General features: G+C 49.7%; 10 protein-coding genes across 10 annotated transcripts; 6 read left to right on the top strand and 4 right to left on the bottom strand.

Moving 5' to 3' along the window:
* Nucleotides 1–131: 131 nt before the first annotated feature.
* On the top strand, nucleotides 132–1925 carry BO87DRAFT_361513 (uncharacterized protein). The gene is made up of 3 exons (XM_025621591.1): nucleotides 132–696; nucleotides 766–873; nucleotides 948–1925. Exons 1-3 carry the CDS (start codon nucleotides 326–328, stop codon nucleotides 1441–1443), a joined length of 975 nt encoding a protein of 324 aa, XP_025478546.1. The 5' UTR covers nucleotides 132–325; the 3' UTR covers nucleotides 1444–1925.
* Nucleotides 1922–4903, bottom strand: rgd1 (putative Rho GTPase activator (Rgd1)). The gene is made up of 9 exons (XM_025623612.1): nucleotides 4619–4903; nucleotides 4493–4546; nucleotides 3804–4410; nucleotides 3543–3751; nucleotides 2920–3487; nucleotides 2724–2867; nucleotides 2576–2670; nucleotides 2447–2517; nucleotides 1922–2396 (listed from the first exon to the last, which is right to left on the bottom strand). The coding sequence occupies exons 1-9, from the start codon at nucleotides 4778–4780 to the stop codon at nucleotides 2285–2287; spliced, it is 2022 nt and encodes a 673-aa protein (XP_025478545.1). The 5' UTR covers nucleotides 4781–4903; the 3' UTR covers nucleotides 1922–2284.
* A 769-nt stretch (nucleotides 4904–5672) lies between these two features.
* On the top strand, nucleotides 5673–8182 carry BO87DRAFT_311460 (transcription factor domain-containing protein; the record flags this gene model as incomplete). Its single annotated transcript, XM_025619540.1, has 7 exons — nucleotides 5673–5912; nucleotides 6098–6183; nucleotides 6251–6556; nucleotides 6608–7045; nucleotides 7091–7356; nucleotides 7411–7920; nucleotides 7971–8182. 7 exons carry the CDS (start codon nucleotides 5673–5675, stop codon nucleotides 8180–8182), a joined length of 2058 nt encoding a protein of 685 aa, XP_025478544.1.
* A 2628-nt stretch (nucleotides 8183–10810) lies between these two features.
* Nucleotides 10811–12254, top strand: racA (putative Rho GTPase Rac; the record flags this gene model as incomplete). The annotated part of the gene is made up of 6 exons (XM_025620554.1): nucleotides 10811–10864; nucleotides 10907–10939; nucleotides 11053–11111; nucleotides 11189–11369; nucleotides 11429–11661; nucleotides 11717–12254. 6 exons carry the CDS (start codon nucleotides 10811–10813, stop codon nucleotides 11775–11777), a joined length of 621 nt encoding a protein of 206 aa, XP_025478543.1. The 3' UTR covers nucleotides 11778–12254.
* On the bottom strand, nucleotides 12126–13559 carry BO87DRAFT_377673 (RNA-binding protein). Its single transcript, XM_025623611.1, has 3 exons — nucleotides 12918–13559; nucleotides 12610–12838; nucleotides 12126–12524 (listed from the first exon to the last, which is right to left on the bottom strand). Exons 1-3 carry the CDS (start codon nucleotides 13474–13476, stop codon nucleotides 12335–12337), a joined length of 978 nt encoding a protein of 325 aa, XP_025478542.1. The 5' UTR covers nucleotides 13477–13559; the 3' UTR covers nucleotides 12126–12334.
* Nucleotides 13560–18361: 4802 nt separating this feature from the next.
* Nucleotides 18362–19718, top strand: BO87DRAFT_439231 (uncharacterized protein; the record flags this gene model as incomplete). The annotated part of the gene is made up of 2 exons (XM_025627921.1): nucleotides 18362–19377; nucleotides 19694–19718. The coding sequence occupies 2 exons, from the start codon at nucleotides 18362–18364 to the stop codon at nucleotides 19716–19718; spliced, it is 1041 nt and encodes a 346-aa protein (XP_025478541.1).
* A 434-nt stretch (nucleotides 19719–20152) lies between these two features.
* BO87DRAFT_361500 (uncharacterized protein) lies at nucleotides 20153–21510 on the bottom strand. The gene is made up of 5 exons (XM_025621590.1): nucleotides 21026–21510; nucleotides 20796–20976; nucleotides 20642–20740; nucleotides 20543–20595; nucleotides 20153–20492 (listed from the first exon to the last, which is right to left on the bottom strand). The coding sequence occupies exons 1-5, from the start codon at nucleotides 21411–21413 to the stop codon at nucleotides 20311–20313; spliced, it is 903 nt and encodes a 300-aa protein (XP_025478540.1). The 5' UTR covers nucleotides 21414–21510; the 3' UTR covers nucleotides 20153–20310.
* Nucleotides 21511–21657: 147 nt separating this feature from the next.
* Nucleotides 21658–23652, top strand: BO87DRAFT_377671 (uncharacterized protein). The gene is made up of 4 exons (XM_025623610.1): nucleotides 21658–21861; nucleotides 21914–22569; nucleotides 22618–23172; nucleotides 23222–23652. Exons 1-4 carry the CDS (start codon nucleotides 21769–21771, stop codon nucleotides 23319–23321), a joined length of 1404 nt encoding a protein of 467 aa, XP_025478539.1. The 5' UTR covers nucleotides 21658–21768; the 3' UTR covers nucleotides 23322–23652.
* Nucleotides 23245–24656, bottom strand: BO87DRAFT_377670 (cytochrome oxidase assembly protein SHY1). The gene is made up of 4 exons (XM_025623609.1): nucleotides 24319–24656; nucleotides 23728–24252; nucleotides 23548–23653; nucleotides 23245–23486 (listed from the first exon to the last, which is right to left on the bottom strand). Exons 1-4 carry the CDS (start codon nucleotides 24596–24598, stop codon nucleotides 23387–23389), a joined length of 1011 nt encoding a protein of 336 aa, XP_025478538.1. The 5' UTR covers nucleotides 24599–24656; the 3' UTR covers nucleotides 23245–23386.
* Nucleotides 24657–24785: 129 nt separating this feature from the next.
* BO87DRAFT_91555 (UBX domain protein) lies at nucleotides 24786–26518 on the top strand. Its single transcript, XM_025629670.1, has 5 exons — nucleotides 24786–24884; nucleotides 24964–25019; nucleotides 25071–25189; nucleotides 25236–26322; nucleotides 26374–26518. Exons 1-5 carry the CDS (start codon nucleotides 24806–24808, stop codon nucleotides 26410–26412), a joined length of 1380 nt encoding a protein of 459 aa, XP_025478537.1. The 5' UTR covers nucleotides 24786–24805; the 3' UTR covers nucleotides 26413–26518.
* Nucleotides 26519–26527: the final 9 nt, after the last annotated feature.

Raw genomic sequence — 26527 nt, 5'->3', positions numbered from 1 at the left:
CTTGGGAAACGCAACGGAGGGCAAGTCCGAATCAATGAGCACACGCTCCTCCTGTCGTTCGAGGGAGAAGGCCGAGAGATGACGCTGGGGGAGATGCACGACAGGCGGGAAAGTGCATGGGAAGACTTCAATCCAAGTGAAGCCAAATCAGCCAAAAGGCGAGTCTCGCGGCGGAGAACCACCCGCCACGTGACCCCGGGGCCGCTCGGCGGAATTTCTTTGGCTTCGTTTTCGCGCTTCATCTCTTGCGTCCAGCTCTCCCCCGGCCTCTGCGTCTTGCTCTGTCCCGTCTGTCGAGGTTTTCCCTCTGGCCGCTACTCTCGTCATGGCGTCCTCGCTGTCCAAGGGCCCCGTTTTCTCGGCCATTCGATCCAGCAACGCTCCCTTCTCTGCCTTCCACTCGGGTCCGGCCATTGCTACACCATGCCAACGCCGATACCTTTCCCAATCCTCTCAACGCAGTGCTGGCCTCCGCGGCATGCCTCAGAACATCTCGATGCCATCGCCCGCTCAACCTAGTATGCGAACCCGGGGTAGGGGTATGCCTAGGACGGATCTTCCCCAGGATATCGGACTTTTGCCGGGCACCTTCATCCGGCCGCTTTGGAGAGACATGCCCTCTATCTTCCAGCAACCCTCGGAGCGTTTACATATGGAATGGCTGTGGATCAAGTCGGCTTTTCAGAACTTCGTTGGGTGAGTCCCTGTCCCTTCAGGACCGCCGCTCAATGGCTGCCAACGTCCGAGCTGCTAACAATCTACCAGAATCCTCGCCTACTGCAAATGGCTCAACAAGGGCCTTGCACTTAGACTGAGAGAGCGTCGACAAATCGCTGCCGAATACCACCAGAGGATGTACACTGCATTTGCCGCGTAAGTGTCCAGTCCACTCGTCCTACGACATCTCCCTCTCCATACAGCTCATTAACAATCCTCGCGAAACATAGCGGCGATACTTCTACCCTGCGCAAGGTGTGTTGCACCGGTCTTGCCAACCAGCTGAGCACCCGCATCGCTGCTCGTCCCAAGGGCGAGCGTGTCACTTGGAACCTGGACAGTTACATTCGCTCCCCGGGCACCTACTTCACCGGTGTTCGCGTCATGTCGGATCGTGCGACTCAGATCCCCGAAATCCCCAACTCCGGAGTTCGCCAGGTCGTTCTGCGCATCACCAGCCGCCAGTCGAAGGGCACGACCAAGGCATCTCCCAACGGTGTCCCCGCTGACAGCACCGCCGTGGCCAACAACACCAAGCAGCAGGACTGCACCGAATACCTCGTCATTCAGCAATTCCGCTGGGCCGGCGAGGAAGACCAATGGCGCGTCTGGGGTCACGCTACCCCCACGACCGTGGAAGACCTGGAGAGTCCCTTCTTCGCCCGTGGCATGAGCCTGGCGGACCGCATGGAGGCCATGAAGGAGACGATGACTGGAAAGAAATAAGCCAGTCAACATCCGATCCTGAAACCCAAACCCACCATTTGTAACAAGACCTGAGTGCAACCCAAGCCTCCTCTCCACTTAGGGGCCACTCCTTGAACCAGCAAACAAGGGCCGTGTGTGGTTTGCAAGGCCCGCATTGCATTGTATTGATACGCAGTGACGAAGCACAACAAAAAAGTGTGTTCATCTGTTAGCTTGGTATCTGCTTCTACTACTACTTACTACTACACATCATCTCCCCCTCCCCTCCCCCCAATCCTCTTGCATCTGCCGTTGGCTGCGGAATCATCTTACTGCTTCGCATCCAATTCGATTCTTATCATGTGTTATTGAGAACTACCCGATACCATGCAGTCGATTGATTCTTGCGCTTTTGTGTTCGTCGTTGGATTCTTGTCTTTGACGACAGACGGACTATATCTGGGCTCATAGCATATCATTCTCGCTGCGATTCTGTATTATATCTGATTGGCTATTATCTCACCAATTTGAATCTTGTAATTATTTACATTTCAATTACTACCTCTTGGGGCTTACAATATGGGTTTTAGTGGTTTTAGGAGATGATTAGTTGGGTACTGGTTCGTGTCCTGGTATCGAAGGCATCGGAAAATCAGTAATCACAGCGACCTACCCATCCCAAGGGAAATACTATGTACAATCGTAGTAATAGCAGGGATTGGCAAGAACAATGGAAATAAATAAAAGAACAAGAATGGAGGCGGTTAGATCGTAGCAAAATGGGAAACGTGGTATTCGCGTAAGATTAAGGGCAGCAACAAGAACTGCGAGGTTGGGGTTCGTTCAGTAACTTGTGGGTCAATGGGCAGAGGCGATGGATCTAGTCGTCGTCGAAGATTTGGAAAGTGTTGACTAGGACAGTCTCAATGACTCGGACCTGCCAGCCGGCATCTGCAATGTTGCCGCCAGAATTGGCACCCATAAGGGTAGGTCTGGGATTGTTAGTCGGCAAGATAGAGAGGGAAAGACTGTCACGACTTACCCGAAACAGATGGCAATGTTCCCGGCGTTCATCCGATTTTGTGTGTAATGCTCTTGGATTTTGTTGAGATGCTGCAATGTGTTAATTCACAGGTCTTCAATTAGGGCAGGGCAGAGTTAGTAGACATACCAGTATCAAAGCCCTCAATGTAGCGTAATGAGCATCCGGAAGGTTGTTAACTAGCGCATGGAGTGAATCACGGCGCTGGATGTCATCATCGATGCCTAGATAGGAGTGGTTAGCGCAAAGTCATACAGTCTTGGTTAAGGTTACTTACGGGCCGCATTAATGAAGTCGTTGTAGAAATGTGATGTGAACAGCGGGTCCGGCAGGTCCCGGAAGAACTGCTTCAAGAGCCCAGCGACACTGTTAACATCATGATAAAAGTTCTCTGGGTTAGTAAAATCGACTTGCGATGAATCTGCCGTTCGTTAGTTCGGGCTCATTCCTAGTGACTCGAGAGGCCAACGCACCATTGTCGAACAGCGCCTTCATGTGGCTGATATGAGTGGCACTACCAGAAAGTCGATAAATACCCTCCATGTCCAATCCAAAAAGCTCAATAGCCTGGAAGCATTGGTAAACAATCATTGGGACGGCTGTCCCATCCCGGGTATATAGGTCATCCAAAGATACGCCAAACACCGGCTTCAAAGGAGGAAGGTTAGGGCTAGGCTGGAAGCCATTCCCAGTTGGTCCCAGCGGCGTCTTCGCCGGTAGCGCAGGAGCTTGATTCAAGTGATGTTGCTCAGATCTCGATGTGGGATAGGGAGGCTGGAAAGGCGGAGACGAGTATGAATCAGGATTTTGTGGATATGGCAATGATTCAGTGGCTGGGGGAGAAGCAAGTGCCGGCGCCGGAGCCGGAGCTGGAGCCGGAGCAGACACCGGTGCTGGTGCTGAGGGTTGAGACGATGCCGGAGTAGAAGAAAGGAGGTTTGATTGCGAGAATGATTGAGGCAGGAACATTGACTGGCGCTTATTCTGCGTGGTCGGTTGCGAGGCAGGCACAACGGGCCCGGAAGATGATCCTCCAAGTGTCTGGTATGCAAGACTTAGCTGAGAACACATTGGCATCGGTACATGCAGGACTCACCGGATGACGTTTGTATTGAATCTGGTCTGAAGTCACAGCAGCAGGGTTCCGCTCATGGCTGAGAACGTACTCGTTGAAGTCCTTCTCATTGTCAATTTGAGAAACGACTTCATACAAGCTCTTTGGAGCAAGAGCAGGGTTGGCCGAGCCATCTTTCAATGGGCTGATGGCTAAACCTTGTCCAAGAAGCAGCTTCTCGTTAAAGGTTGCTATAGAGTGGTTAGCATGAATCATGCAACGAAGTGTGGGCTTCGAGCGCACCGAATTTCTGCAACTGCAGTGTGAGACCAGAATCGCATTCCGCAATCAGCTTCTGAATGTTTTTTACCGCCTCAGGTCGCAGGGTCGAAACCAGCTCCTGTCGCGCCGACTGTGCAGCCTGGACCTTGGAAGCATAGTCCGAGTCAGCGTTCTGAACCTTGCGCAGCAGCTCTTCTTCATGCTGCGCAGCCGACTTGTGACCCTTCAAGCCAAACTTTCCACCCTGCTTATCACCAGTCTTGACCCGGTCGTATTGTTCGGCAAGCGATTCGTACTTTGCTTTAGCCTTCTCCGCAGAAGTTTCCGCTTCCAATACCCTCTTCTCCGCACTCAATCCGGTCTGCTTCCATTGCTTACGGCCCTTTTCAATAGTGGACGCGAGTTCGTTGAGATCATCGGCCATCTGCTGCAGAGACACGGAAAACTGAAGTCCGTGGTCCGCCATGCGGTCGTGGAAACGATTGAGTTCATTGTAATTGTGACTGTAAGTACCTTGGCGGTTCTCGTTGCGGTACGCAGAATCGTGAAGGGAACGAGAGAGCTTCCGCAGGCCTTGCGCATGCTCTTCTTCCAGGGATGAGCGTTTCTTGAGAAAAGTAGAGAAATCCTGTAGCCATTGGCGTCATCGATTAGCGTCCGTGTGCTTTCTTTGTTACTTGACAGCGGTGGGGGTGGAACCTGAAACGCACCTTGGCCGAGGAGACACTTTGCTTTAGTCGGGTCAGGAGAGTGGTGACACCGATCTATAAATGAGGGGACCTTCCCATCAGTATGCCATGACCTAACTCCATAAACATGCCATAGACATCACGCACATCTGAGTAGACAACTTTGTCCAGACGACCCTTCAATTCTTCCGACATAGGGGCTGGGCCGGGACGGGGCTCTAGAGCTCCGGGGTGGCCGGTAGAGCCGGCACTCGATGGTGGCGCATCGGGGTCATGCGCTGGACTATCGTGTAAAGCGGAGTCTGCCATGGGGGGTTGTGCGGGAAAGGCGTTAAAGCGACTAATGAGCGAGAAGATAGAAGAAGCACAGATGTACTGAAACGGTAAGTTGGAGGGGGAAGGAGTGGGAGTGGGAGTGGGTATATAGTTTGATAGTGGTGGATAGTAAGAAGCTCGGGGGTAATTGCGGAAGCCTACGAACTCCCGACAGCTGGAGAGTTGCTATTCCGGGTAAGGCTGCCGTGGGGGAGGCTGAGGTGGTGTGTGTGGCTGAGTAGTTAGTCACTGGTACCTGATTGCGTTGTGTTCCTTACCGTAGGCTACTACTTACTGCATTGATCTACTCCCTAGTTATGTAGTTACTACTACCTTGATTGATAATTATGTCACTTACATCATTAACTATTGCCATCATAATGCAGATGAATAATAACTTATCTCAGTATTGGAATCATTGAAATCAGATGACTCTTCAATATTTCTATGCAGAATCAATATGCACCTACGTCATATGTCTGGAATGTCAGATGCCAATGATCTGTTCTAGATAATACTTTGTATAATTTGCGTATCCAGAGTGGATCATGGAATGTACCATGGGGTACTTGAGATAAGCTTTCATTTACCAGAAATTAATTGCTGGATTGAAAGATGCTAATTCAATCCGTCATCTAGTTACTATCTTTATAGTTACTAGTTTATTGGTGACTGCAAAACCAGGCAGCCACCCAGCTGACTCAGCTGCCATCAACCGCCGAGATTCGCGAGATATTTCCTCCGTCGCCCACCAAAACCCACCCAAAGTTTTCTGCCGATTTCCGGCACCTGCACGCTGGTTTCCTATCTGATTGCGCTCATCATTTTGCATGTGTTAACGGGTCCCGCGGTTCCAAGACCGTCGGATGTTTCTTGATTTATACTGATGGATCTGGAGTTCCGGGGTGTCCTCGCACCGACTGGGTTGGCGACGCATGCCAATCTGATAACTCCCCCGGCCTCCTCTAGCGACCTTCGGAGCACCCCGAGGCTGCCCCGGCCGGTGACTGGCTTCGACTTCGCCTCCAAAAATTTAGACTCTTGCGGCATGGAGAAGATCCCCGCCATCACGGGCAAGCGGAGGGGTGGCTGTAGAAAGGCCTGTAATGAGTGTAAACAGCAAAAGGTAAGCTAATCTCGATCTCCGGCCTGTCGGCATACTTTCTCCCATTGTGTCTCGGATGAGAGGATCTATGCATATCACTATCGATGCTTAGCTTCCTTCCTCCACTCGCCCCATCTTATCTCATCTATACGACTGGCTGAACATGGACCTGGTCGATTTCACAGCTTCGATGCGACATTGTGCAGACTCCGGCGGACGCTTGTTCGCGCTGCCGCCGGCTTCAGATAGAATGCAAAGTCGAGCCCACTTTTAAACGCATCTCGAAACGGAGGTAGCTTCTCACCTTCGATCCCCTCTCCCTATTGGACCTCATGATTCCTGACCAGTCATATTTGCAGGCGTAATGCTGAGATGGAACGGGAGATCGCAGAGCTCCGGCGGCGGCTTGCTACTGGTGACCAGTCGCAGTCTGTAGAAGCCAATGGCAGCGACGAGCTCTCCCAGTGTTCCGAGGATGTATTCTGTCCTCCTGATGCGGCAGTTGCGAGCAGGGCGCGGCCGCTGTCGGCGCCGCTGGAGCCTCAGCCTATGGCTACCCCTTTGACCATGCACAGAGATGGGTCTATTCTTTCCCAAGATGATAATCCATGGAGGCTGGAAGATGTCTCACTGTCCAGGACAAGGGTTGCTCGTCTATTTGAACAGTAATATACCTGCTCTACCTATTTATGCTACTGTAGCTTACAGACGTCCAGGTTCTTCAAGTACTATCATCCGTTTCTTCCCTTGTTGAATCCGCAGAAGCCCCCGGATGAGTATCTGCGCCGTTGTCCTTTGCAGGCCTGGTCTATCATCTGCGTCGCTAGCCGACGAGCGCCTTCGGAGCCGGGCCTCCTGAGCGCACTCTCGGGGCCTTTCAGCAGACTGCTTTGGTCTACCATTACCGGAGTTCCCCAAGACTACCGTGTGGTCAAGGCTCTTTGTCTTCTCTGCACCTGGCCATTGCCTACTACCAGTCAGAGGACCGATGCTACCTTTATGCTTAGCGGGTTGATGATGCAGATTTCCATGCAACTTGGATTGCACCGCCCAGTTCAGGCGGAGGAGTTCACCACTTTCCGGATGGAGGTCCAAGGCGAGGCCGTCAAGGATCGTCTGCAGACGTGGGTCATTTGTAACATTGTGGCTCAGAAGTAAGTCCACTTACCCTTATTACTAGCGTCTGCTAACTGTAATAGCGTCGCCACCGGCTACGGACAACCTCCATCAACCATCTACGACTGGGCACTCGAGCCCGCATCGCTTCGAGATGCAGACTATCAACCTTCTGAAGACCTGAAGACTCGACTGCGCATTGAGAAGTTCTGCGACCGTGTAACCAAAGCACTATACAGCAGCAAGCCTGACCCGGTGGAGTTCATTAGCTCGGAGAAATTGCTGATTGTGCAGCTTCTGGAGAATGAGCTTCGGGACATGGAGGTTGAATTCGGCCGCGATATTTCCAGTGAGTTGTCCGGGTGCTTTGTTATTGTTTGGCGGACACTAACTTGCTCTACAGACATTAATATGATCCATCTACGAGCAGCTGAGCTGCATCTACGTTACTTTGTATTCCTAGGCTCTAGTGCACGAAGTGATGATTTGACGAAATTATTCATCGCTACTACATCGTTCCTCGGACGTGTGCTCGATCTGGAAACCTTACCTGGCGAGCTTATCGGGCACGCCACCAACTACATTCTGCAGATGATTGTTTCCGCCGCATTTGCCCTCATGAAGCTGCTGAAGAGTGACTTCCGACGCCACATCGATTTCGAACATGGGAAGTTATTGTTCAATGGAGCCATCTCCGCCATTAGGAGAATTAGTGTCATGGACCACGACCGTCCAGTGCGACTGGCAGACATTCTGGCGCAGATGTGGAATGCGGGCAGCCCCGAGGGCTCGGCGGGAGAGGATGCCCTGCAGCTGAAAGTGCGCTGCCGGATGAGCATGAGTCATGTCTATGATACTGTCTGGCGTTGGCGGCAGCGATTCCGCCCAATGAAGAGCATTGAGGATCCGCAAGGTATGTCTATCATAGTCACGATGAGGATCGTATCCACTAACCTGGGATAGCTACCATGGCGAACCCTAGTCTTCCCGCGACGGCCGGTCCCATGACCCGGCAGCAGCAGGAAGAGGCGCTGGCGGACTCAGGGTTGATCTACCCCCCGAACTTCGATCAAGGGGCCTTTATTAGTGAAGCCGGATTCTCGGAGGTGTTCGATTCGCTTAACTGGGTGTTTGATGGGATTCCAGACACGTTTGTTGCGCCCCCGGTCATGTAGGACCAGATCGCGCATTGCATCTCAGGCGTCGGTGGAAGTTTCTGTTTCATGCGAATTGACAGCAGTGTACTCACAAAAACAAAAATGGGGATAGGATGGACGATGAGGAGAAGAAAAAGGAGGAGGGGGCATTTAGATTCCTGTGGATACCTTGTACGCTGTTCTGTACATATGTTCATGCTTATGATGTTCCCACTAGATACCATTGAGAATTGATAGCGTTGAAATTAGCTAGACGGGATGGTATCTATTAGAGATGACGGATCGGAGTACTACTGTAGTAGTTTTGGTGTCACCCAGTGAGTACTATTAGACAGGTCACAACTTGGTGGACACTCCCATCATAAGTAGTAGCCTTCTTATCTTCCCAGTTTTCATACGATATTGACAGGCCGATCGAGACAAAAGTGGACTACTGGGAAGAAAAAGATCATTGCAGAGCTATACTACCATAACTATAACTTCTATTACATCGGAACACAAAATTTGACTTTTGCAAGATCGGCACTATGTAACAATGATGGTGGTTGACAAGTAGATAGATAGTTTAGTTAGTACTACTGTCGGGATAGGCCCGACCCGATCCAGGGTAGTACTTCCAGTAGTATAAGCACTACTTATCGGTGTCACCATAACCATCATCACGAGACCAAATCCCAAAGTACCATACAGTAGTATTAGTAGTAGTAGTAGGTAGTACTTCCTTCCAGGGAAAATAACAATCAGGGATAAATATATATATATATATATAAAATAAAACCCTCATGCCACGCGACAAATCGGGTGATGAATACCCCCAAGGCTTGCATTGCAGATGCCGCCCAGATTAGGCGCGACCTTCAGGAAGGACTGCTATTCGATCGGAAAGGTGACCGGGAACAAGGGCGCTTCATCCTACTGTAAGTACTAGGTAGGATGCATCTGTAGGTAGTGTATCTAGGCTGGCTGGGGTGAATCTTTCTATTTCTAATATTAGAAATTCTTTACTACTTACTGTACTCCGTACTTTAGTTAGTTACTGTCTGTGCTTGGGTTAGTCGGTTGGTTGGTTGGTTGGTTGGTTGGTTGGTGGTGGTGATGATGGTGGCGGTCAGACGTTTAACTAGTTAGGATAGAGAAGGTGATGCGATGGGATGGGATGAGATGGGGATAATGGTCCGTGGGTTAGGGAGTTAAACATAAACAGTAGAACGATTGGATCCGGATCCAGAGTCATGAAATGCGCGGTTGGTAAGTAAGTACTACTAGTGAGTTATCTACTATAGTTGGTTCTTTCCCCCTGAACCAGCAGGTCTGCAAGCGCCGTCCCTTGGCTCCCAGCGGTCGATCACCCAACCCTCTCTCTCTCTTTGCCTTCTTCCATGGAGATCGATCTATCTCTGGTTTTCTTGCTGGGATGGAGGGGGAAGATCGAGATAAATGGTTGGTGATGATTATAATTAGTATATCTAGTTAGTTAGTGGAATAGAAATCAGGGATTGGTTGAGATGGAGTTGATTGGTGGCAGGTCAAAGATTCTCCCCAGCCATCAGTTGCTCTCTCTCCATCTTCTCTACTACTAAGTACTAAGTTACTAGTAGTCAGTCAGGACTAACTAACTAGTTAACTCAAGATTGTAAGTTGAGCAGCAGCAGCAGCAGCAGCAGCAGCAGCAACACTAACTAAGGGAGACCGACCAAGACAGACTCGACCCCATCCATCATTTTCCCTTTCTTTGGGCTTCAATCCCATGATTGGTGACGGTCCGTGATACCTGTCCAGTGGCTATCTTTTCAGCAAGGTGAGCTATCCAGTCAGTCAGTAACTACTACCATCATTATTGTCGTTTGTTTCTGTTGCTGGTCTTCTTCTTGTTCTTGTTCCCTTCATCCATCCATCCCCCAACCAAAGAGATTACTTTCCACCAAAAGCCGAACTGGAACTGATTGATCCATTTCCATTCAACTCTTGCCTCCCCCTCCCTCCCTCTTAATCTTGCTACTCTCTGTCTGTCTGTCTGTCTTGTCTGTCTTCTGTCTTCCTCCTCCTCTTCTTCTCTCTCTCCCTTCCCTACCCTTTTCCCTTATCCACTCCACTAGACTAACTAACTAAAACTAAACCAACTAAACTCACCTTCTTCCTCTCCTCCCTTAACTTCCCTCTCCCTCTCTCTCTCCCCCTCCCCCCAAATCCACCTTCCATTGTCTTTTCCTCTTATCTGTCTGTGTGATTGATTCAGTGCTGCGTGCAGTCTACCCATTTTATTTTCTTTATCTCTTTATTTTCTCATTATACTTTTTTTTGTCTTTCTTGACTCCCTCCTCCTGCTCCGTCAGCACGGTTCGAGGTTATCATTCGTGTCGATATTCATCCGTGTCTATCTCCGCCTGGGTTGCGAATTCTCCTGACCGGTTCAACCATTAGCCTTGCCCTTTCGCAGATACCCGCTTTCGAGTTGTCCCTCTTGTCTCTCCGCCCGTCAAGCCACTATTCAGTAAACACTCGATCATAACCACCACCCCCGTCGCTCCAAGCTCCACTGCGATAAATTCAATCCTCTTTTCGTCCCTCTCGACCTTGGCGCTACTACTGTACCTATATTTTATCGAGGGCTATTCTCCCATCCCTCCTCCCCAATTCGACGTGACCATGGCTACTGGTCCAGCTACTCAATCCCTCAAGGTCAGCATCATCCACCTGCGTGTCCGTCTGTCAGACTGCGGCTAACGGTGCGCTGGTGTACAGTGTGTGGTGACGGGTGATGGTGCGGTAGGAAAAGTACGTCGCTCCCCTTTCAACCAGCTCGACCTCTCTCTCCCCTCCTCCTCCCTCCCCCCTCTCGATTTCTACATCGGTCGATTTCGTTATCGCTGTTGCTAATCGATAAATAGACATGTCTCCTGATTTCGTACACGACCAACGCTTTCCCCGGCGAATATATCCCTACCGTGTCCGTAAACCCCCCTTTGGTCCCTGAATACTCCTCGTCTGTCTGCGAACCTCGTGTGTTGACCGGATGCCCCCCAGATTTGACAACTACACCGCTAGTGTGATGGTAGATGGCCGACCGATTAGCTTGGGACTCTGGGATACTGCTGGACAGGAAGATTACGACCGTCTTCGCCCATTGTCCTACCCGCAAACCGACGTCTTCCTGATCTGCTTCTCCATCGTTAGCCCGCCGTCGTTCGACAACGTTAAAGCCAAGGTGCTTCCTTCACCTTCCCTGCCGATCGGAGACCCGCTTACTGACCCTGACGGATATAGTGGTTCCCGGAGATTGAACACCATGCCCCCAACGTCCCCATCATCCTGGTCGGCACCAAGCTCGATCTGCGAGACGACCGTGGTACCATAGATGCTCTCCGACAGCGGAAGATGGAGCCCGTCTCCTACGAACAAGCTCTGGCTGTGGCCAAGGAAATCCGGGCACACAAGTACCTCGAATGTTCGGCCCTGACGCAGCGCAACCTGAAGAGTGTATTCGACGAGGCGATTCGGTATGTTCGACCGAAGCTATTTGCTACTGGAACGGAGGAACTAACCCTCGCATAGCGCTGTCCTCAATCCCCGGCCTGCGGCCAAACCGAAGAACAAGAAATGCGTGATTCTGTAGATCGTCCCAAAGGACATGTTCGACTTCCCAATAATATAAACAACTAATACGGCGTCTGGGTTACGGGGCCTGTGCCGGCCCCATCTTGATGATCTTCTTCTCTTTTTTGCCTTGTGTGCCCCGTTCCTCGTCCATTTTTGGTGCCATGATCCTGATGTTGTTCTCTATTTTCTTCGGGTTCAGGATAACCTTGCCTCTCTCTCTCATACACATTGTCCCCCTCCTCGCCTCCCTTTAATGCAGTATAAAGATGTAACATGCCATACAATACCACTCAATGAACGTGACTTATGGGTTTCTGGGATTGCAGATCTGATCTTACTTCCACAGTTGGTCCCTGGCTACTACATGAAATCTTGGGTTGTAGGGTAATCATCCAGATCTATGTTATATTCCTTGCCTGACTTCTTCACCATCATCGTCCAAAATATGCACATCAGAAACAGGAAGAGAAACGGAAGAGGATATCTCTTAAGCAAACAAGCCAAATCACAAGATACTTTTTAATCAATCCAATGTGTTCAAAAGACAACACCAATACCAATCATCCGCTATGTCTAAGCCATCCGGGGCCTCCGACTGGGATGGATATGAGCATAGTCATCCACACCCGTCTCCTCGGCCTTCTCTAACCGCTGCTTCTCCTTCTGGATTTCCTTGGCGTTGCGCTGTCTCTCCTCGAAAAGCTTCTTGTTCTTGGCTTCGATCTTCTCTTTCCGGTCCTTGGAGTTGCCGCCGCCGCCGGCACTACATAGCGAATGTCAGTTTGCTGTAGGGAATGGATAGTGGGTATGATGGGTATGATGGGTATGATGGGTATGGTAATACTCACGTCAACTCAACATTGATCCGTCGCGGCGGGTACTTTCCATCGTTGAACATGGAGTGATGGTACAGCTTCAGACAGGTCTTCATGCGGTCGTAGTTGTCGAACTCGATGAAGCCGAAACCGCGGCACTTGGTCGGCTTGTCGACTTGGGTGGCTACGCGGACGGAAACGGGCGTGATCTTCTCGAAGTGCTTGGTGAGGGACTCTTTGTCGGCGGAGTAGGGGAGGTTTCCTATTAGGAATTGATGTTAGCACCATTCCCGTACGACGGGGAAAGTATGTTGAATAAGGGAAGTGTGATAATCACATACCGACGAAGCAGATAAACCGCGCATTCTTCTTGTTCTGACCTTCCTGCTCAGCAGGCTCTTCGGTCTCTCCGTTGGTGGGCTGCGCCTCGGTATTCGTTTCTTCCTGCTTCTTCTCCTTCTTGGATTTTTTGTCCTTCTTGTCCTTCTTGTCCTTCTTTTCCTTCTTTTCCTTCTTCTCTTCCTTGGTCACCTCGGGCTCAGCCTCAGCCTCGGGCTCTTTCTCGGCGGGTGTCTCGTCGACGTCCATGGCTTCGGGCTCGGACTCGGACTTCTTCTCTTTCTTTTCCTTCTTCTCTTTCTTTTCCTTCTTCTCTTTCTTCTCCTTTTTCTCCTTCTTGTCCTTCTTCTCCTTCTTCTTCTCCTCCTTCTCCTCCTTCTCAACAACCGGAACCTCCTCAACAACCTCCTCCTCCTCCACCTTGCGCTCCTTCTTCTTCTCCTTCTTTTCCTTCTTCTCCCTCTTTTCCTTCTTCTCCTTCTTGTCTTCGCGCTTGGCCTTCTTCACTTCGGGGGAGGTAGCCTCCTCGGCGAGCTTGCGCTTCTTGTCACTTGCGCCCATTGTGAATTATGATGGAATTAAGAAGGTTAATTAATGAGAATTGTATGGAATAAAGGTGTGGGAAAGAGATCGCAAGAATAGTAGATTTATCGGCGGCATTGGAAATTTCCTTTTTTTGCCGGGCGGAGGTGCGGAGCGGTGAGTGGGGGTTGGACGGGATGGGATGGTTTGGGTTTGGTGCCTGGTTGGGAGGAGGAGGTAGTTGGTGCCTGAGGCAGAGAGGGGATGGTATGGTATGGGTAGGGTGATTGTTATTCACCTGTTGGTGGTGGGGCTTATTGATGGTTGATAAGATTGATAAGTGCATTGCATTGTTCTATTCATTTGATGGATTTTGTTCTTGTTTATTCATTGGTTGGTTCTATTCATGAAATGCATTCTATTGAATACAGGGCTTAAGGGTACTAGTAGTAGGTATATAGTCGGCTTCTCTGCCCTCTACTTCTTTCCTTCTCACTACATCATCTCTATCCTACTTATTCAAGTCGAAAAATAACCAGGCTGTCAAACTGGGACTTATTAATAGTAGTTATCTACTATATACTTACTAGATATTAGCCTGGAATAAGCTAATCTCATCTACAAACAATACCCGATATAAGAATACTATCTCGAAACCGTGGTAAAACCACTAATCCTACATACTTGTCTTGAATGATAGATCCTCCAGAGTGATGCAACAACTACAATTCCATAGAGCTACTCAATATGCAATAGTCATGGAAAAATGCGATTCTAAAAATACCTCTTCGGCAGTGGAGAAAATACCAGTCGAACTCTTCTAACTTGATTATCTTCTCTTGACATTTCTATCCAATTGGTACTACAAACATGCGATATGGACCGACACGAAGTTTTCGTGAATGCTACGAGTATCGTATTCCCGCGAGCAATTTGTCATGTACTGCACCAGTCGCAGCTGATTTACAGAAAGCGATCCCAGATTGTGGGTTGGGTTTGTCTCTTCACTTATATCTTCGACTAGATAATCCAAGATAGATGGATCGAGATGCAGATTAGTGGGAACGAATCTCACCAGCACCTAATTGCATTGTCAACAGACATACGAATTATACTGCAATGTCTTGTGGAACCGAGTATACCATAGTCGAATAAACAGCACAATTGAAACTTTCACAATTTATACCCTCTCAAATATGTAAGTAAATCAAAGACCTATCACTGAACGATTTCTTACCCAATGAAGGTGCTTCTACCAGACCATGGTATACTCGTGCGGATGTACCACATATGGGCCATTAAGCAAATGCCTACCAAGACGCGTAACAAATAGAGGATGCACCAGAATTGGCCCAAGAAAAGAAGAAGAAGTGGACAACTATTTCTCAAAGCATCTGGTAACAAGAGGCGCAGCCTTCGTGGCGTTAGGTTATTCTATGTACCTACCTCGTTCTGCTTATGCCACGATGGTACAGACGCCATATGCGATGGCTTGGGGACTGAGTTCCTATTCGTTGCAGATATACGACAATGGAGGCTTTCATCAATGCAGGTATGGCTTTATATCTTTGGAATCATCAGCCAGGCATTTATGGTTTTGGAGCATGCTTCGACTTCGGTTTCTTGTTATGATGAACAATTTTTGTACTATGTGGTTGGACCCAAGTTCTGCAAAGTTGAGGACTGATATATGTGTCTTTGAATACGATAACGACATGAGAGATATGCCCTTGGTATACATTTGGAGTATACCGTGGCACGTTCGTCCGTGATATCAAGGTGACATGACATAGGGACTATATCTGTCTCTAGTTCGCGAACAAGCATCTCTTCGCGTGGTATCATAGTATATGTCATATTCTGCTACCTGTGCCTGGAGAGTTGCAGACGTTACTGCAATTGATTGAGCCCGACTGAACTGATGGCCCGTGAACATGGCCATCTTTCAAACCATCACCATATACTTTCTCACGTGGTCCACGCATTTTGGGGGGCCCACTCGGGTCCAGCTAGAACGCTCGAGAGTAAGTTCTCTATATTTTAAAATTTAGTGTATCTGTGTGGTACTGTACTGGGGTCCTGTGATAACATACTGTTATGTCGTTGATAGATATTGATACTATCTAAGTTTAATATGATGCAAGAATATACAAGAAACTAGAAGATCAAGATATCGAGCAATATGCAGACTCAAGTTTAGGAACTCGACTTGCGCGCCAGCATGTGAATCACATTCCGCGCTTGATTTACATCCGTATCTATCCCGATTAGGGCGGTACTGGCGATGAACTTTGACGAGGCAAAAAAAAGACTGTAAAAAGTATAAAAACATACAACAGAAGGGATTCGCTGGTGGTCACCCACCCAACTACTAACCTCCCGGCGTGTGGCTTAAGTACGGCTGAGCGGACGGGAAGCCCTGTTTTCCACACCCTGTGGTCGTATGTGCTCAATTTATTGTTGAAGGCCCTTATATACTGTGTCCTAAAATATGAGACGCCCTAGAAGATGCCGGTTTGGTCGCTCCGGAGGGGGTTTATAGGTATGACGCTGTCATCGTACATCCCATTGGGTTGGCTATGTCCCTGAATGACTTCTAGACTAAAAGATCATATGGAGGGGTTGCCTTGCCTTTACTGTATCTGTACTGTGAGTTTCTATCATTTCATGACGGCAGCTACCCATGGTCGTTCTGCTCCGTGATGTCTCTCAATCTCTTACTCACTGCTGATGAAGAAAGAATGTCGGCGAACACGGAACGCTCCAATGCGTTCCACAAGAGATCAATACTCGGGTCCAGTTGGCTAGGGTTTATTAGTGCCTTGCTGAAAGTTAGACTTTTTCTTAGAGGGTCTACAAAAGCATCGAATTGACTAAACTAGTGCTAACCACTATAGAAGCAGCCGCAGAACTGGATTGCGAATGCCATAATCAGATACTATGTCAATGAAGCGGCAAGTGTCTCCGAACTTAGCTTTCTATATGAAACACATGGATCGGCAAGGGTTATGGTAAACGCTGGTAACGCAGCAGCGGGATTATATTCAAAGATTATTCACGGAGCAGTCCTACTACCCTACGCGTTGGAAGCAGCTGTTAGGAACTGAGATCCTGGCTAACCATAACCTATTCAGGTATGATTTTATGCTATTACGTTGAGGTCACTCTGACTCACAGGCAGTAGAAGGACTCAGTGCCCCAGACCTCAGACAATGGACACAATGGTTGTCAACATTGATTCAGAAGAAGGCCACAGACACCAATATCAGGGTGTCTAAGTCGAATTCGTCCTTGCTACTGCTGTGTGGGATAAGGTTCGCCATAATGACGCTTTGGACTTTGTCAGGATAGAGCCCTTTAACCCTATTATAATGAAGCTAGACATTAAGATATCTCGACATAGAAAGCTCGGAGACCTCGGACAATGAGGACTCTGAAACTGGAAATCTACCAAATTCCAGTGTTGTACTCCAATCGACCTTCTTCTATGAACTTCAGGCGTTTTCTGCCCTTTGAGGTTCTTTGAATGGCAAAATGGTCATGAATTGGACTTGATATGTATGCGCGTTGCCTACCACATGGTAGCAGTTGCAAATACTGCGTTTATTAGCATAGTGTGGCTATCAATAGCCATAGTTTAATGGGTTATGAATATAAGAGGCGAGTAGAATCAGGAAATACACAGTTACTGATGTATTAGCGACGCCGAGTTTGCTATTGCTCGTAATACCGACATGATTGTCCATAACATTATACGCAGACTTATGGTGTACGAGGTCCGCGAGAAGCTAGCTGATCGTTTTACCATCTTTCACCCCTCTATGGATGCGGCTCTCCGTCAGTTCATGCAGATATGGGTAAATATCATACCACATCTATAATTGGTATAAACTAACAAAAATTAGCCATGCTCGATTCCGCCCTCAGACAAGCAGACTGAGAGGATGCCACGATTGAGGCATTAGTACCGATATAGTAGTTACTGTTGGGATAGTCTATACCTTGAAATAACATAAGGGTATGTTCAGCTAAGAAAGATATTGCCTATGAATTTACTAATATGAACTTATACTTCAAATAGTCAGTATCGAACAATTTAGATGGGATTCGGATGAGTCGGTTGGAATTGTCTCAACAATTGATAAGATCACTTGCAACTGAGATCATAAGTTCTTTTGGTGTCTGTATCTCCAATTGTGGCATCTTATCTCTAATATCTTAACTCTGCCGGTTCTAACGTTTCTGCGTCTTAAACTTTGTTTTACACCGCCGCGTTCTATCATTCTGCATCTCAGAAAACCGAAGAGGAGTAGGATTCCGCCTTCCCATATCAGGAGTAGATGGATGTCTTCTTGTGCTGTACTTGCTCTGTTTGTATTTATGATAAGGCGATTGCCGGGATTGTCTTTGTCGAACCCGGCAGGTCAATCTTCGCTGGCATGTTGAACCACTCTTTGTATTTAAGGCCTCCCAGATATTCTGTCAATGTTAAAATCGAAAGACGTTGAACGAACCTTAGTTTGCTTCAAGTACATTCATGCCCACGGCTGGTTATAGCAAAAAAGCCCTAACAGGCTGGAGTGCTTAATAGTATGCATGTGTTCTCACAAAGAGATGAAGATGAAGGGATGTTTCCCGTTTGACATAATTTCGGAAATAATTGTCTGCATTTAACCTCTAGCAGTGTCTGATGCATCATTCACTGATACAAGACCAGGTAATTCCCGTCCAGAAGATTTCACCTGCACGCCACAACATCCTTAACAACCTCTTCGACAACATTCCTCCAGAGCATAAATACAACAAATGGCTTGCTCTAGTATTTTTCTACTATCATTACTGCTACATCTGCACCAGCGTCGACATAGTACATACAGCTCAAACCCTCTCCACCAGTATACCGTGCCATTTGTGACACTAAATCATGGATTTCTGTTTCCAGCCAGCACGAGAGCATTCTGGACCTTTTGTTTACGCAAAAGGAGAGGCCCCAGTTGAAAAGCTCCTGCCCGAGCTCTGGTGGGAAGTGATCACCTATCTTACGAAAAAAGAATTGCTAACTCTTCGGCTGATCTCCAAAGGGGTGGAGAGGAGAATATTCCCCCTCTTTTTCAGACTCATGCTGCCGCGTCTGCCGAGGCTTTACACGAACTTATCTCGCGAGAACATTCAGTATAACCACACAATTGCCTCAAACCCTGACCTCTGCCAAATCCCACGAACCATGCGAGTCGCCTATCCATGGCGTAATAGCTGCCTTGGTGAACAATTCAACGCCGGCAGCCATTTCGAGCAGCTTTGCTCGAAGTTACCAGAGATCCATACCCTAATCAACGACCTCAAGTACTCTCTCACAAACTGTCGCAGCTTTGAGATCCACCTAGACGTATCATTAGTCCAGTTACAGGCCGAGAGCGAGTATATCAACATCTTGCTCAAAATGCTTGCCGAAGCTGACATTAATCCAGAGCAGCTTACTTTCTTCATTTCCTCAGAAGATAAATGTCGCATTCGCTGGGGTACAGACCCATTCTTCCCTCAAATTATAGAGCCTCACAACATGATCCGCAGCTGGACAAACCTTCACACCTTGAAAATCGTCGACTTCTACGCCGGAGCCTGTTCTGCCTCTGTGGAATCTGCTGTCTGTCAGATCCTTGAAAAGGCGCCGTGTCTGGAGCGCCTCATCTACCAAGCTTTCGAACATTCTAGACAGGATGGGAATGTCCTGTTGCCTCTCAGCAAGGCCGGTCCCTTCCCTCGACTTAAACATCTAGAGCTTCATTCTGCTGCAGTCCATTCAGAGAACGTTCTCGGATTGTTGAGAGTCAACGGCCAGTACCTGGTCTCAGTGGGCTTCTTCCACTGTTGGAGCAACAGTCCAGAGCGCTGGGAGGCCTTGCTTTTGCTCATGAAAGACTATATGCCCAGATTAAACTCGTTCACCCTCGACAAAGGGATGGTGGGAATTCCTGGTGGTCACTTTCCCATCCGGCCATACAACTATACATATGAAGGCCCAAATATCGGTGATATACTCGGCAATCTGAGATTTCGTGAAGGTGGAGTGTATCTTTAGTAGGTCTACTGGGTCTGGAGGTGAGATGAGTATATTAGTCTCCCAATATGCTCATCTAATATATGGTACATGTGTTACGAATAGTCATGTTGCAGCGAAATTATACACCACTGTCATGAGAAAGCTAATGAATAGTAATATAACTTATTCAGAAGGATCGGCTTCTGTCCTTCATAGTAATTGTGAGGCTGAAGATAACTAGATAGTGTGAATGAAGCAGTAACAGCCAATCTAAGACACTCGGTGGCCACCGACACACACCTCTTGCCTCAATATCCCATCTGATAGTGGTACAGAAACCTTAATGTATGCAATGGTAACGACAAATGTCCTGCATAGGAGACTGCCGAGATTGTTGGTAATAATAATAATAACCAGGACCTTCCTGATACTGAGATGCTGGGGCTTTAGAGAAATATAAAGATATACTTCTCTCTGTTGATAATAGTGCTAGCTCTTTGCGGAAGTATGATACCATTTGTACTATCACGGTAATAACAGCGCTACATGTGGTTTTTCTTTCTATGGCTTAGCTGCTGTCTTTGATCTATATAAAGTACCCTCACCATCTTTCGTCATTTTTTTTATTGATTATTCTCCTCTAGAAAACCCCCGGGACTCCAGCTTATTATATTCCTTTGTTTTAATTTCGAAGGCTGTTAAGTCTCAAAGTCTTTTGCATCAATTATCATCGGTAATCTCACTTTTGTCTTCTATGAACAACCCCCAGGTTTATACATGAGCAAATAAACGATGCCAGCCCGTTTGTAACGCCATATTAAATTACTCCGCCCCTAAAAGACCAAGATCTTAACCTTCTTCTCTGCTGCGCCATACCGCTCGCGGAACTCTGGCCGTGTGAGAAGCTGCAATAACGGGAGGTGCGTTTCCTTCATGTCGAAGATGCCTCGTTGCTTCTGATCCACGTAAGATCCGTCGATGACGATGCGCTCGAGTTCACCCAGTTTCAGGGAGCCTGTAATGATTAGACATGCTTCGAATATTCATAGTTCGGCTTCTACATACCTGCTTCAATAAGGTCCGAGATACGAGCAGGGGTGCCAGCTCCAATGCCCGTGCTATAAATCATTAGTGATGGTCATAAATCATACAAATAATACGTACCGTGCGCGCTCTAGGAACTGCTTAGCCTCCTCCAGCTTGATGTGCTTGGCGAACAACTTTCCGACAATAGCCTCTTTAGTCTGGAACGAACGGAGAGCACTTCAGAAATGTTAGCACCGCATATCATTTCTCACTATCAGTCTCCATGACTTACCGAACAACGTCGGCAGCTCTGAGCGCAGCACCAGAAATAACCAGAGTGTGCGGGGTACCCTTCTCCTCCGATGCCTTCGCAAGGTCAGCCCCCTTATTCGGGCTGAACGACTTCAGGAACGCAGGAAGCTGCTCCAGAGATCTGGTCTGTTCGAACGACGACGTATCCAGGAACGCGGAATCTATCCCCATCAGTACTCCAATCTGCAATATCAGAAAAACCAAACTTACCCGGCACAGACAGATCATTAAGTTCAACCGCACTCAGCTCCTTGTTATGGCGTTTGGCCTTCTGCAGGAAGTGATCGGCCAACAGCCGGCCGTCCATCTTTCCAATTGCTTCATCGATGCCGCCCTTTGTCTCCGTCACCTTGGTATCGGCAGGCTCCTTCTTAGCGGGCTTCTCACCCGACTTGCCCTTGTCGTCCTTCTTTCCTTTGCCCTTGCCCTTGTTCTTCCGGTCATTGAAGTTCTTGCCGCCCTTGTGCTTCTTGTTCGGGCCTTCGCTGGTGCTGCCAGTCGGCTTTGCGTCGTTCGGCTTGGAGTCTTCGGCCTGGCGCTTGCGCTTCTTGTCCACCTTGGCGGCGAGGGCGGACGGCTTGGGAGTTCCGTCAGACATGATTTGCGATCGCTGGACAGTATGTTAGAGGTACAACCGAGTCGTATTCTTCAATGGCACAGGATTAGCTGTGACAAGCGTACGATGTCGCTGGCCGTGCAACTTTTTCTCTCCTTATCGATAAGAAGCAGCACCAATCAGTGGGTCTAACTGGGATTCGTTGACCGCCTTCCCTTCTGTCCGCTGCTGCTCTTCTCCGAGACGCGCTCCAGTTATCACTATAGCCATACAACCCCTCTTCATCTATCGCCGATATTGGCTTCTATTGTCATGAACGGCTGGTATAGTTATTGAACGCTGATAACCTCTACATCATAATCTATTTGATGCGATAGATCCACATCCCCGCTAGCCAATGGCGACCACACCCAAGCCGCGTCGCCGGTCACCCCGAGTGTCTGATGGCTCGGAAGCATTGACTCCAGTAGGAGACACCACACTCACAGGGGTAAGCTGCTTTCTTTGCATCATATCATCTTGTACCTACTGACCAGATCCAGTTGCAACGTCTCCCCGCTCACACGAAATACCCCCTCACTCCCAGCCGATTCGCATCCACTACCCCCTCCGCGAACCGATACACCCCGCGAAACAGGGGCGCCGGGGCGCCGTCCACGCCGTATCGAGTGCAGGCGCTGCAGCGACGCGCCGCGAACACTCCCGGACGCGATCGTAGACGAAGCGGGCGGATCCAGCGCGAGACGACATTCGATATCCTCCGCAACCTGGGGAAAGCCCTTGCACCGACCACCCAGCCTATACAATCTTCGCCGCAGGAGCAAGTCGAGTCTTCGCCAGAGCCAGAACCGGAAAGAGATGAAATCGAGGAGTTAGATAATGAGCCCGAAATTGAGCGGCCTCGTTTGTCGCTGCCGCTCGATGAGGTGGAGGAGGTAGATGAGGAGCCGGAGATGCACCCACCCCGGCTATCGTTGGCGTTTGAGGAGGAAGATATTACGGTTGAGTATCCTCGACGGGCTACGAGTGAACATGATCGTAATAGATTGTCGATGATGAGTGTGGGCGGTCCTCGCATGAGTGAGATTGGGGCGGCGACTGGATTAGAGAGTGAGAGTGAAGAAGATGATACGGGGATTGTACACGGTGATGATGGAGGTGAAGATACGGTTCTTACACAAGGGGACTTTGATGGAGGGTGAGTTCTATGCACAGTTGGGGAGATCCATCGCTAACCTGTATACAGAGGTGAAACGGAAGATCTTGGACGGTTCAACTTCGACTTTAATTTCCCGTCGCCGCCTGCTCCTGGCGCAGAATTGGACCAAGATGAGCCCATCCATGACGATGAAGGGTTTGAGCTTTCGATGGACATGCCAATGGACACTGGAGCAGGGTCTGATGATGCCGACAGCGTGTCCATCGCTGCTGGCGACTTCGGCATGGAGCTGCAATCGCCGCCGCCCGCTCCGGTGGCACTAAGTGAGAGCCAGAGTCCAGGTTTTGCCGGAGGGGGGCTGCGGGACGAGGACCGCTACGTCTCCGGCGCGAAACAGAAGAAGCTCTCCCGACATGGCATTCCCGTGCCCAACCTTCCCGTCGGAGTCGTGAAGAAGCTGGCCACCCGGTTTGCGCGGGCGCGGAACGGGTCAAAAGCCAAGATCAGCAAGGAGACACTGGCTGCGATTGAGCAGGCTTCATCGTGGTATTTCGAGCAGGCGAGTGAGGATCTGGCTGCGTATTCCAAGCACGCGGGGCGCAAGACCATCGACGAGAGCGATGTGGCAACCTTGATGCGGCGGTAAGTTGAGTCACTCTGCTGTTCTTCTACAGGGATACTAATTCAGTAGGCAACGGCACGTTAACCAGTCCACCACGATCTTCTCGCTGGCGCAAAAGCATCTGCCCAAGGAGCTGTTGCAAGATATGAGATTGGCAATGCCACCATGATGATACAATATACATTCCTATAGATACAAGTCCAAACGCCGTCCAGCATGCGGGGACACGAGTCACTACCAGTTGCGGTTATGGCGCACACGCCGAGTAGCCTCGTTGGGACGCTTGCGGATGATCATCCACAGCATGATGGAGGTTGCCAGCGACAAGCCGTACCTGCGGTCGTCAGCCAGGGATCTATATCGCGTCCGAGGAGGAAAGGGGGAATGCAACATACCAAGTAAAGATATACTGGCTGTGGTTGTTCTTGAGGTTGACTTCAGCAGCACGGCCAATAGGGATACCCTTGGCCTCGCGATCCATCGCCTCGACCATATCAGGGACTGATCCACCATCATAGATTAGCTTCATCATCCAATACCCAAACAATCAAATAAAAGAAGGAAGAATAACATACCCATAGTCTCCTCAATCCAAACAGGCTGACTCCCCGTCAACTCCGCCATCTGCTCAATATCAGGGAAATAAAACTTCCCCTCAGCAGGCACATTATCCGGCGTAAACATATTCTTCTTCCACGGTTCCCTTAACAATCCCTCCACCACGACCTCTCCCTCCGGCAATGCCCTCCCCTCCCCTTGCCTCAACCTATCCCTCTTCTCCTTCATCTTCCGACTAATCCACCCCCGATTCACCAACACCGTACTCCCACCCTCGCGCTCCAGCGGCGTCACCACAAAGAACCCATCCTGGCCCTCTCGCATGCGCGGACCCACCAACATCTCCTGATCATGTCGGAGTGTGCCCGTCGCGACGACCCGGCGGTAATCGAACTCGGAGATCGCGGACGGGTCGATCCGCGGGGGTAGAGGCAGTGGGGGCTTAATTAGTCGGTCTTCGAATTTGGCAATTAGGTTGGTTTTCCACTCTAGACGTTGGATTTGCCATGTTCCGAGGGCGAAGGAAATTATGGGGATTAGTGCTGCATTGTATGTACGTTAGCTTAGTTTGTGGTTGTGAGGTTGGAATGGATGGGGTTATCGCGCACCGAGAATGATCAGTCCCGGACCATGTTTCCGGCCTGTGCGGACAACTTGCGAGGGGGCGTCGACGACGGAGAGCCAGCGCTGGTCGTCGTTGAATTGGTTGTTGTTGTAGAAGCGAAGCTGGGTGGTGTTGTTGGTTCGGCGGAGGCAGCGAGTGCAGAGGGAGTCCGGTCCTGCTGCTGTTCCTGTTCTGTTGAGGGCGGTGCGCAGAATTGAGGATGCGGGGCGTAGGGGGGTGGTTCTTGTGCCCGTCCGGGAGAGGACGGAGAGGAGGGAGCGCATTTTGCGCGCTGTTGTGTGTGGTTTCTGGTGTGATTGATCGAGTTGGATGCAGTTGGGGATTGAAAGTGCCAGTGGAAGATTAAGAGAGAGCGGGTCGGGACGGGGTCTTTTCCGCCGATGCGGACTGTCGGCTTATCGATTGCGGGTGTCAGTCGGTAGCTCCATTGTCACTTGTCTATTTCACATACTCGGGAAGTAAGACGCAAGATGTTCTACTCTGGGAGCTTACAGGAGGGTATCGCTGCGGCGGTCGCTGAGAGCAAGGCTGTCGTTTGCTTCGTTAGAGGTTCGTTATTTTCTACAGGCATTGAATAGAGGGATGCTGGAGCTCGGCGATACTCCGCAGTACTGACACGGCTACATAGATGATGAGCAGACGAGCACAGAATGGGAGGAGAGCTACTTTACGTTTGACGAGGAGGTATGCAACATATCATATACGTATGTTTCTGCATCTGCTAACGATGCGCAGTTATCGCAACTACTCCAATCGAAAGCTGTCCTCTTGCGCTTCACCAAAGGTAGTCAGGAAGCGGGCTTTCTGGCCTCTTTTTGTCCCATCGTCAAGTTTCCTACCGTCGTCGTGATAAAGTATGTGCTCTACTACTTGGGTTAGGGAAGTTGTTGACCGTCGCAGGAATGGTATGATGTGCGATTACCTCGTGCCGGATATTTCCAAGGAGGACTTTCGCGATCGCCTACTTGTGAAGCTGGATGAGAGTCGCGCGCCGGTTCAGCAGGATGTAGGGAGTGCAGGTGCTGCTGCTGGTGAGACGATGTCTGCGCCGGTGGCTTCTGATGCTCCTGCGACTGTGTCTCCTCCTGCGCCGGAACCTGTGTCCTCTACGCCTGTACCGACACTAGCGCCTGCTGCAGAGTCAGCTCCATCTCAGCCTGCACCCCAACCCTCCACAAATGAGCCAGAGCAACCCCGCGATGCAGCTATCCGTGAAGGAAAGAGACGAGTAGACGATGCGCGAGCCGAGCAACAACGTCCGTCCCCGACCAAGAAACTCCAACAACAGGAGCAAGAGCCAGCACCTAAGCCGACTCCCCGACCAGTCACACAAGAGAGCAAACCCAAACCCAAGTCTACCCCCAAAGATAAGCCATCCTCCTCCGTCACGCCCAAGGAGCCCGCCACCCAGCCCGCTGAACGGCGCCCACCCTCCCCTCCGAAACAATACCGTCTCCAAGTGCGTCTCTTCGACGGCAGCTCCGTGCGCTCCAGCTTCACTCCCACCCAGACTATCCGCAACGACGTTCGTCCCTGGCTTGACGGTCAGATGGAAGAGCGCAGCCCCTACAACCTCAAACACATCCTGACGCCTCTCCCGAATCGCACCCTCACCATCGCCGACGAGGAGCAAACTCTAGCCGAGCTGGGACTCGGCAGCTCCGCGAACCTGGTGATGGTTCCGATCCAGTCCTACACGGAGGCGTATTCCGGCGCGGGGGCGAGTCTGCCAGTCCGAGCGGTGTCGTCTGCCTACGGACTGGTGTCGTCGGCGGTCGGTACTGCGACGGGGCTTGTGGGATCGTTCTTTGGGTACGGAACGACGCAGGCGTCGGGCAGTGAGGCTGCGCCAACTGCTAGCACGGCGTCTTCGGGATCGAATGATGCGGGACGCAGACGGGTGAACGCCTCCAGAGGACCGATTATTCGGACGTTGAGGGATGCGCAGAATGAAGGGGATGATCGGCAGTTTTATAATGGGAATCAGGTAAGTACTGATGTTAAAGATGGGTGTTCATATGCTAATGGCTGTGTATAGTTGAACTTTCAGCCCCGAAATGACGGAGACAGACGATAGTGAGCCATGTCCTAGTGCAATATACTGGAGTTCCTGCTATGTATGTATCAAACTCCTACTACTTCCTTCGCTTGCAGCGAAGCATGTATGTACCTCTATGAGAATGATATAAGCC

The sequence above is a fragment of the Aspergillus neoniger genome (genome assembly GCF_003184625.1).
Source record: "Aspergillus neoniger CBS 115656 unplaced genomic scaffold BO87scaffold_21, whole genome shotgun sequence".
Lineage (NCBI taxonomy): Eukaryota > Fungi > Ascomycota > Eurotiomycetes > Eurotiales > Aspergillaceae > Aspergillus > Aspergillus neoniger.
Note: the sequence above shows the minus strand (reverse complement) of the source record. Positions and strands in the feature narration are given on the sequence as shown.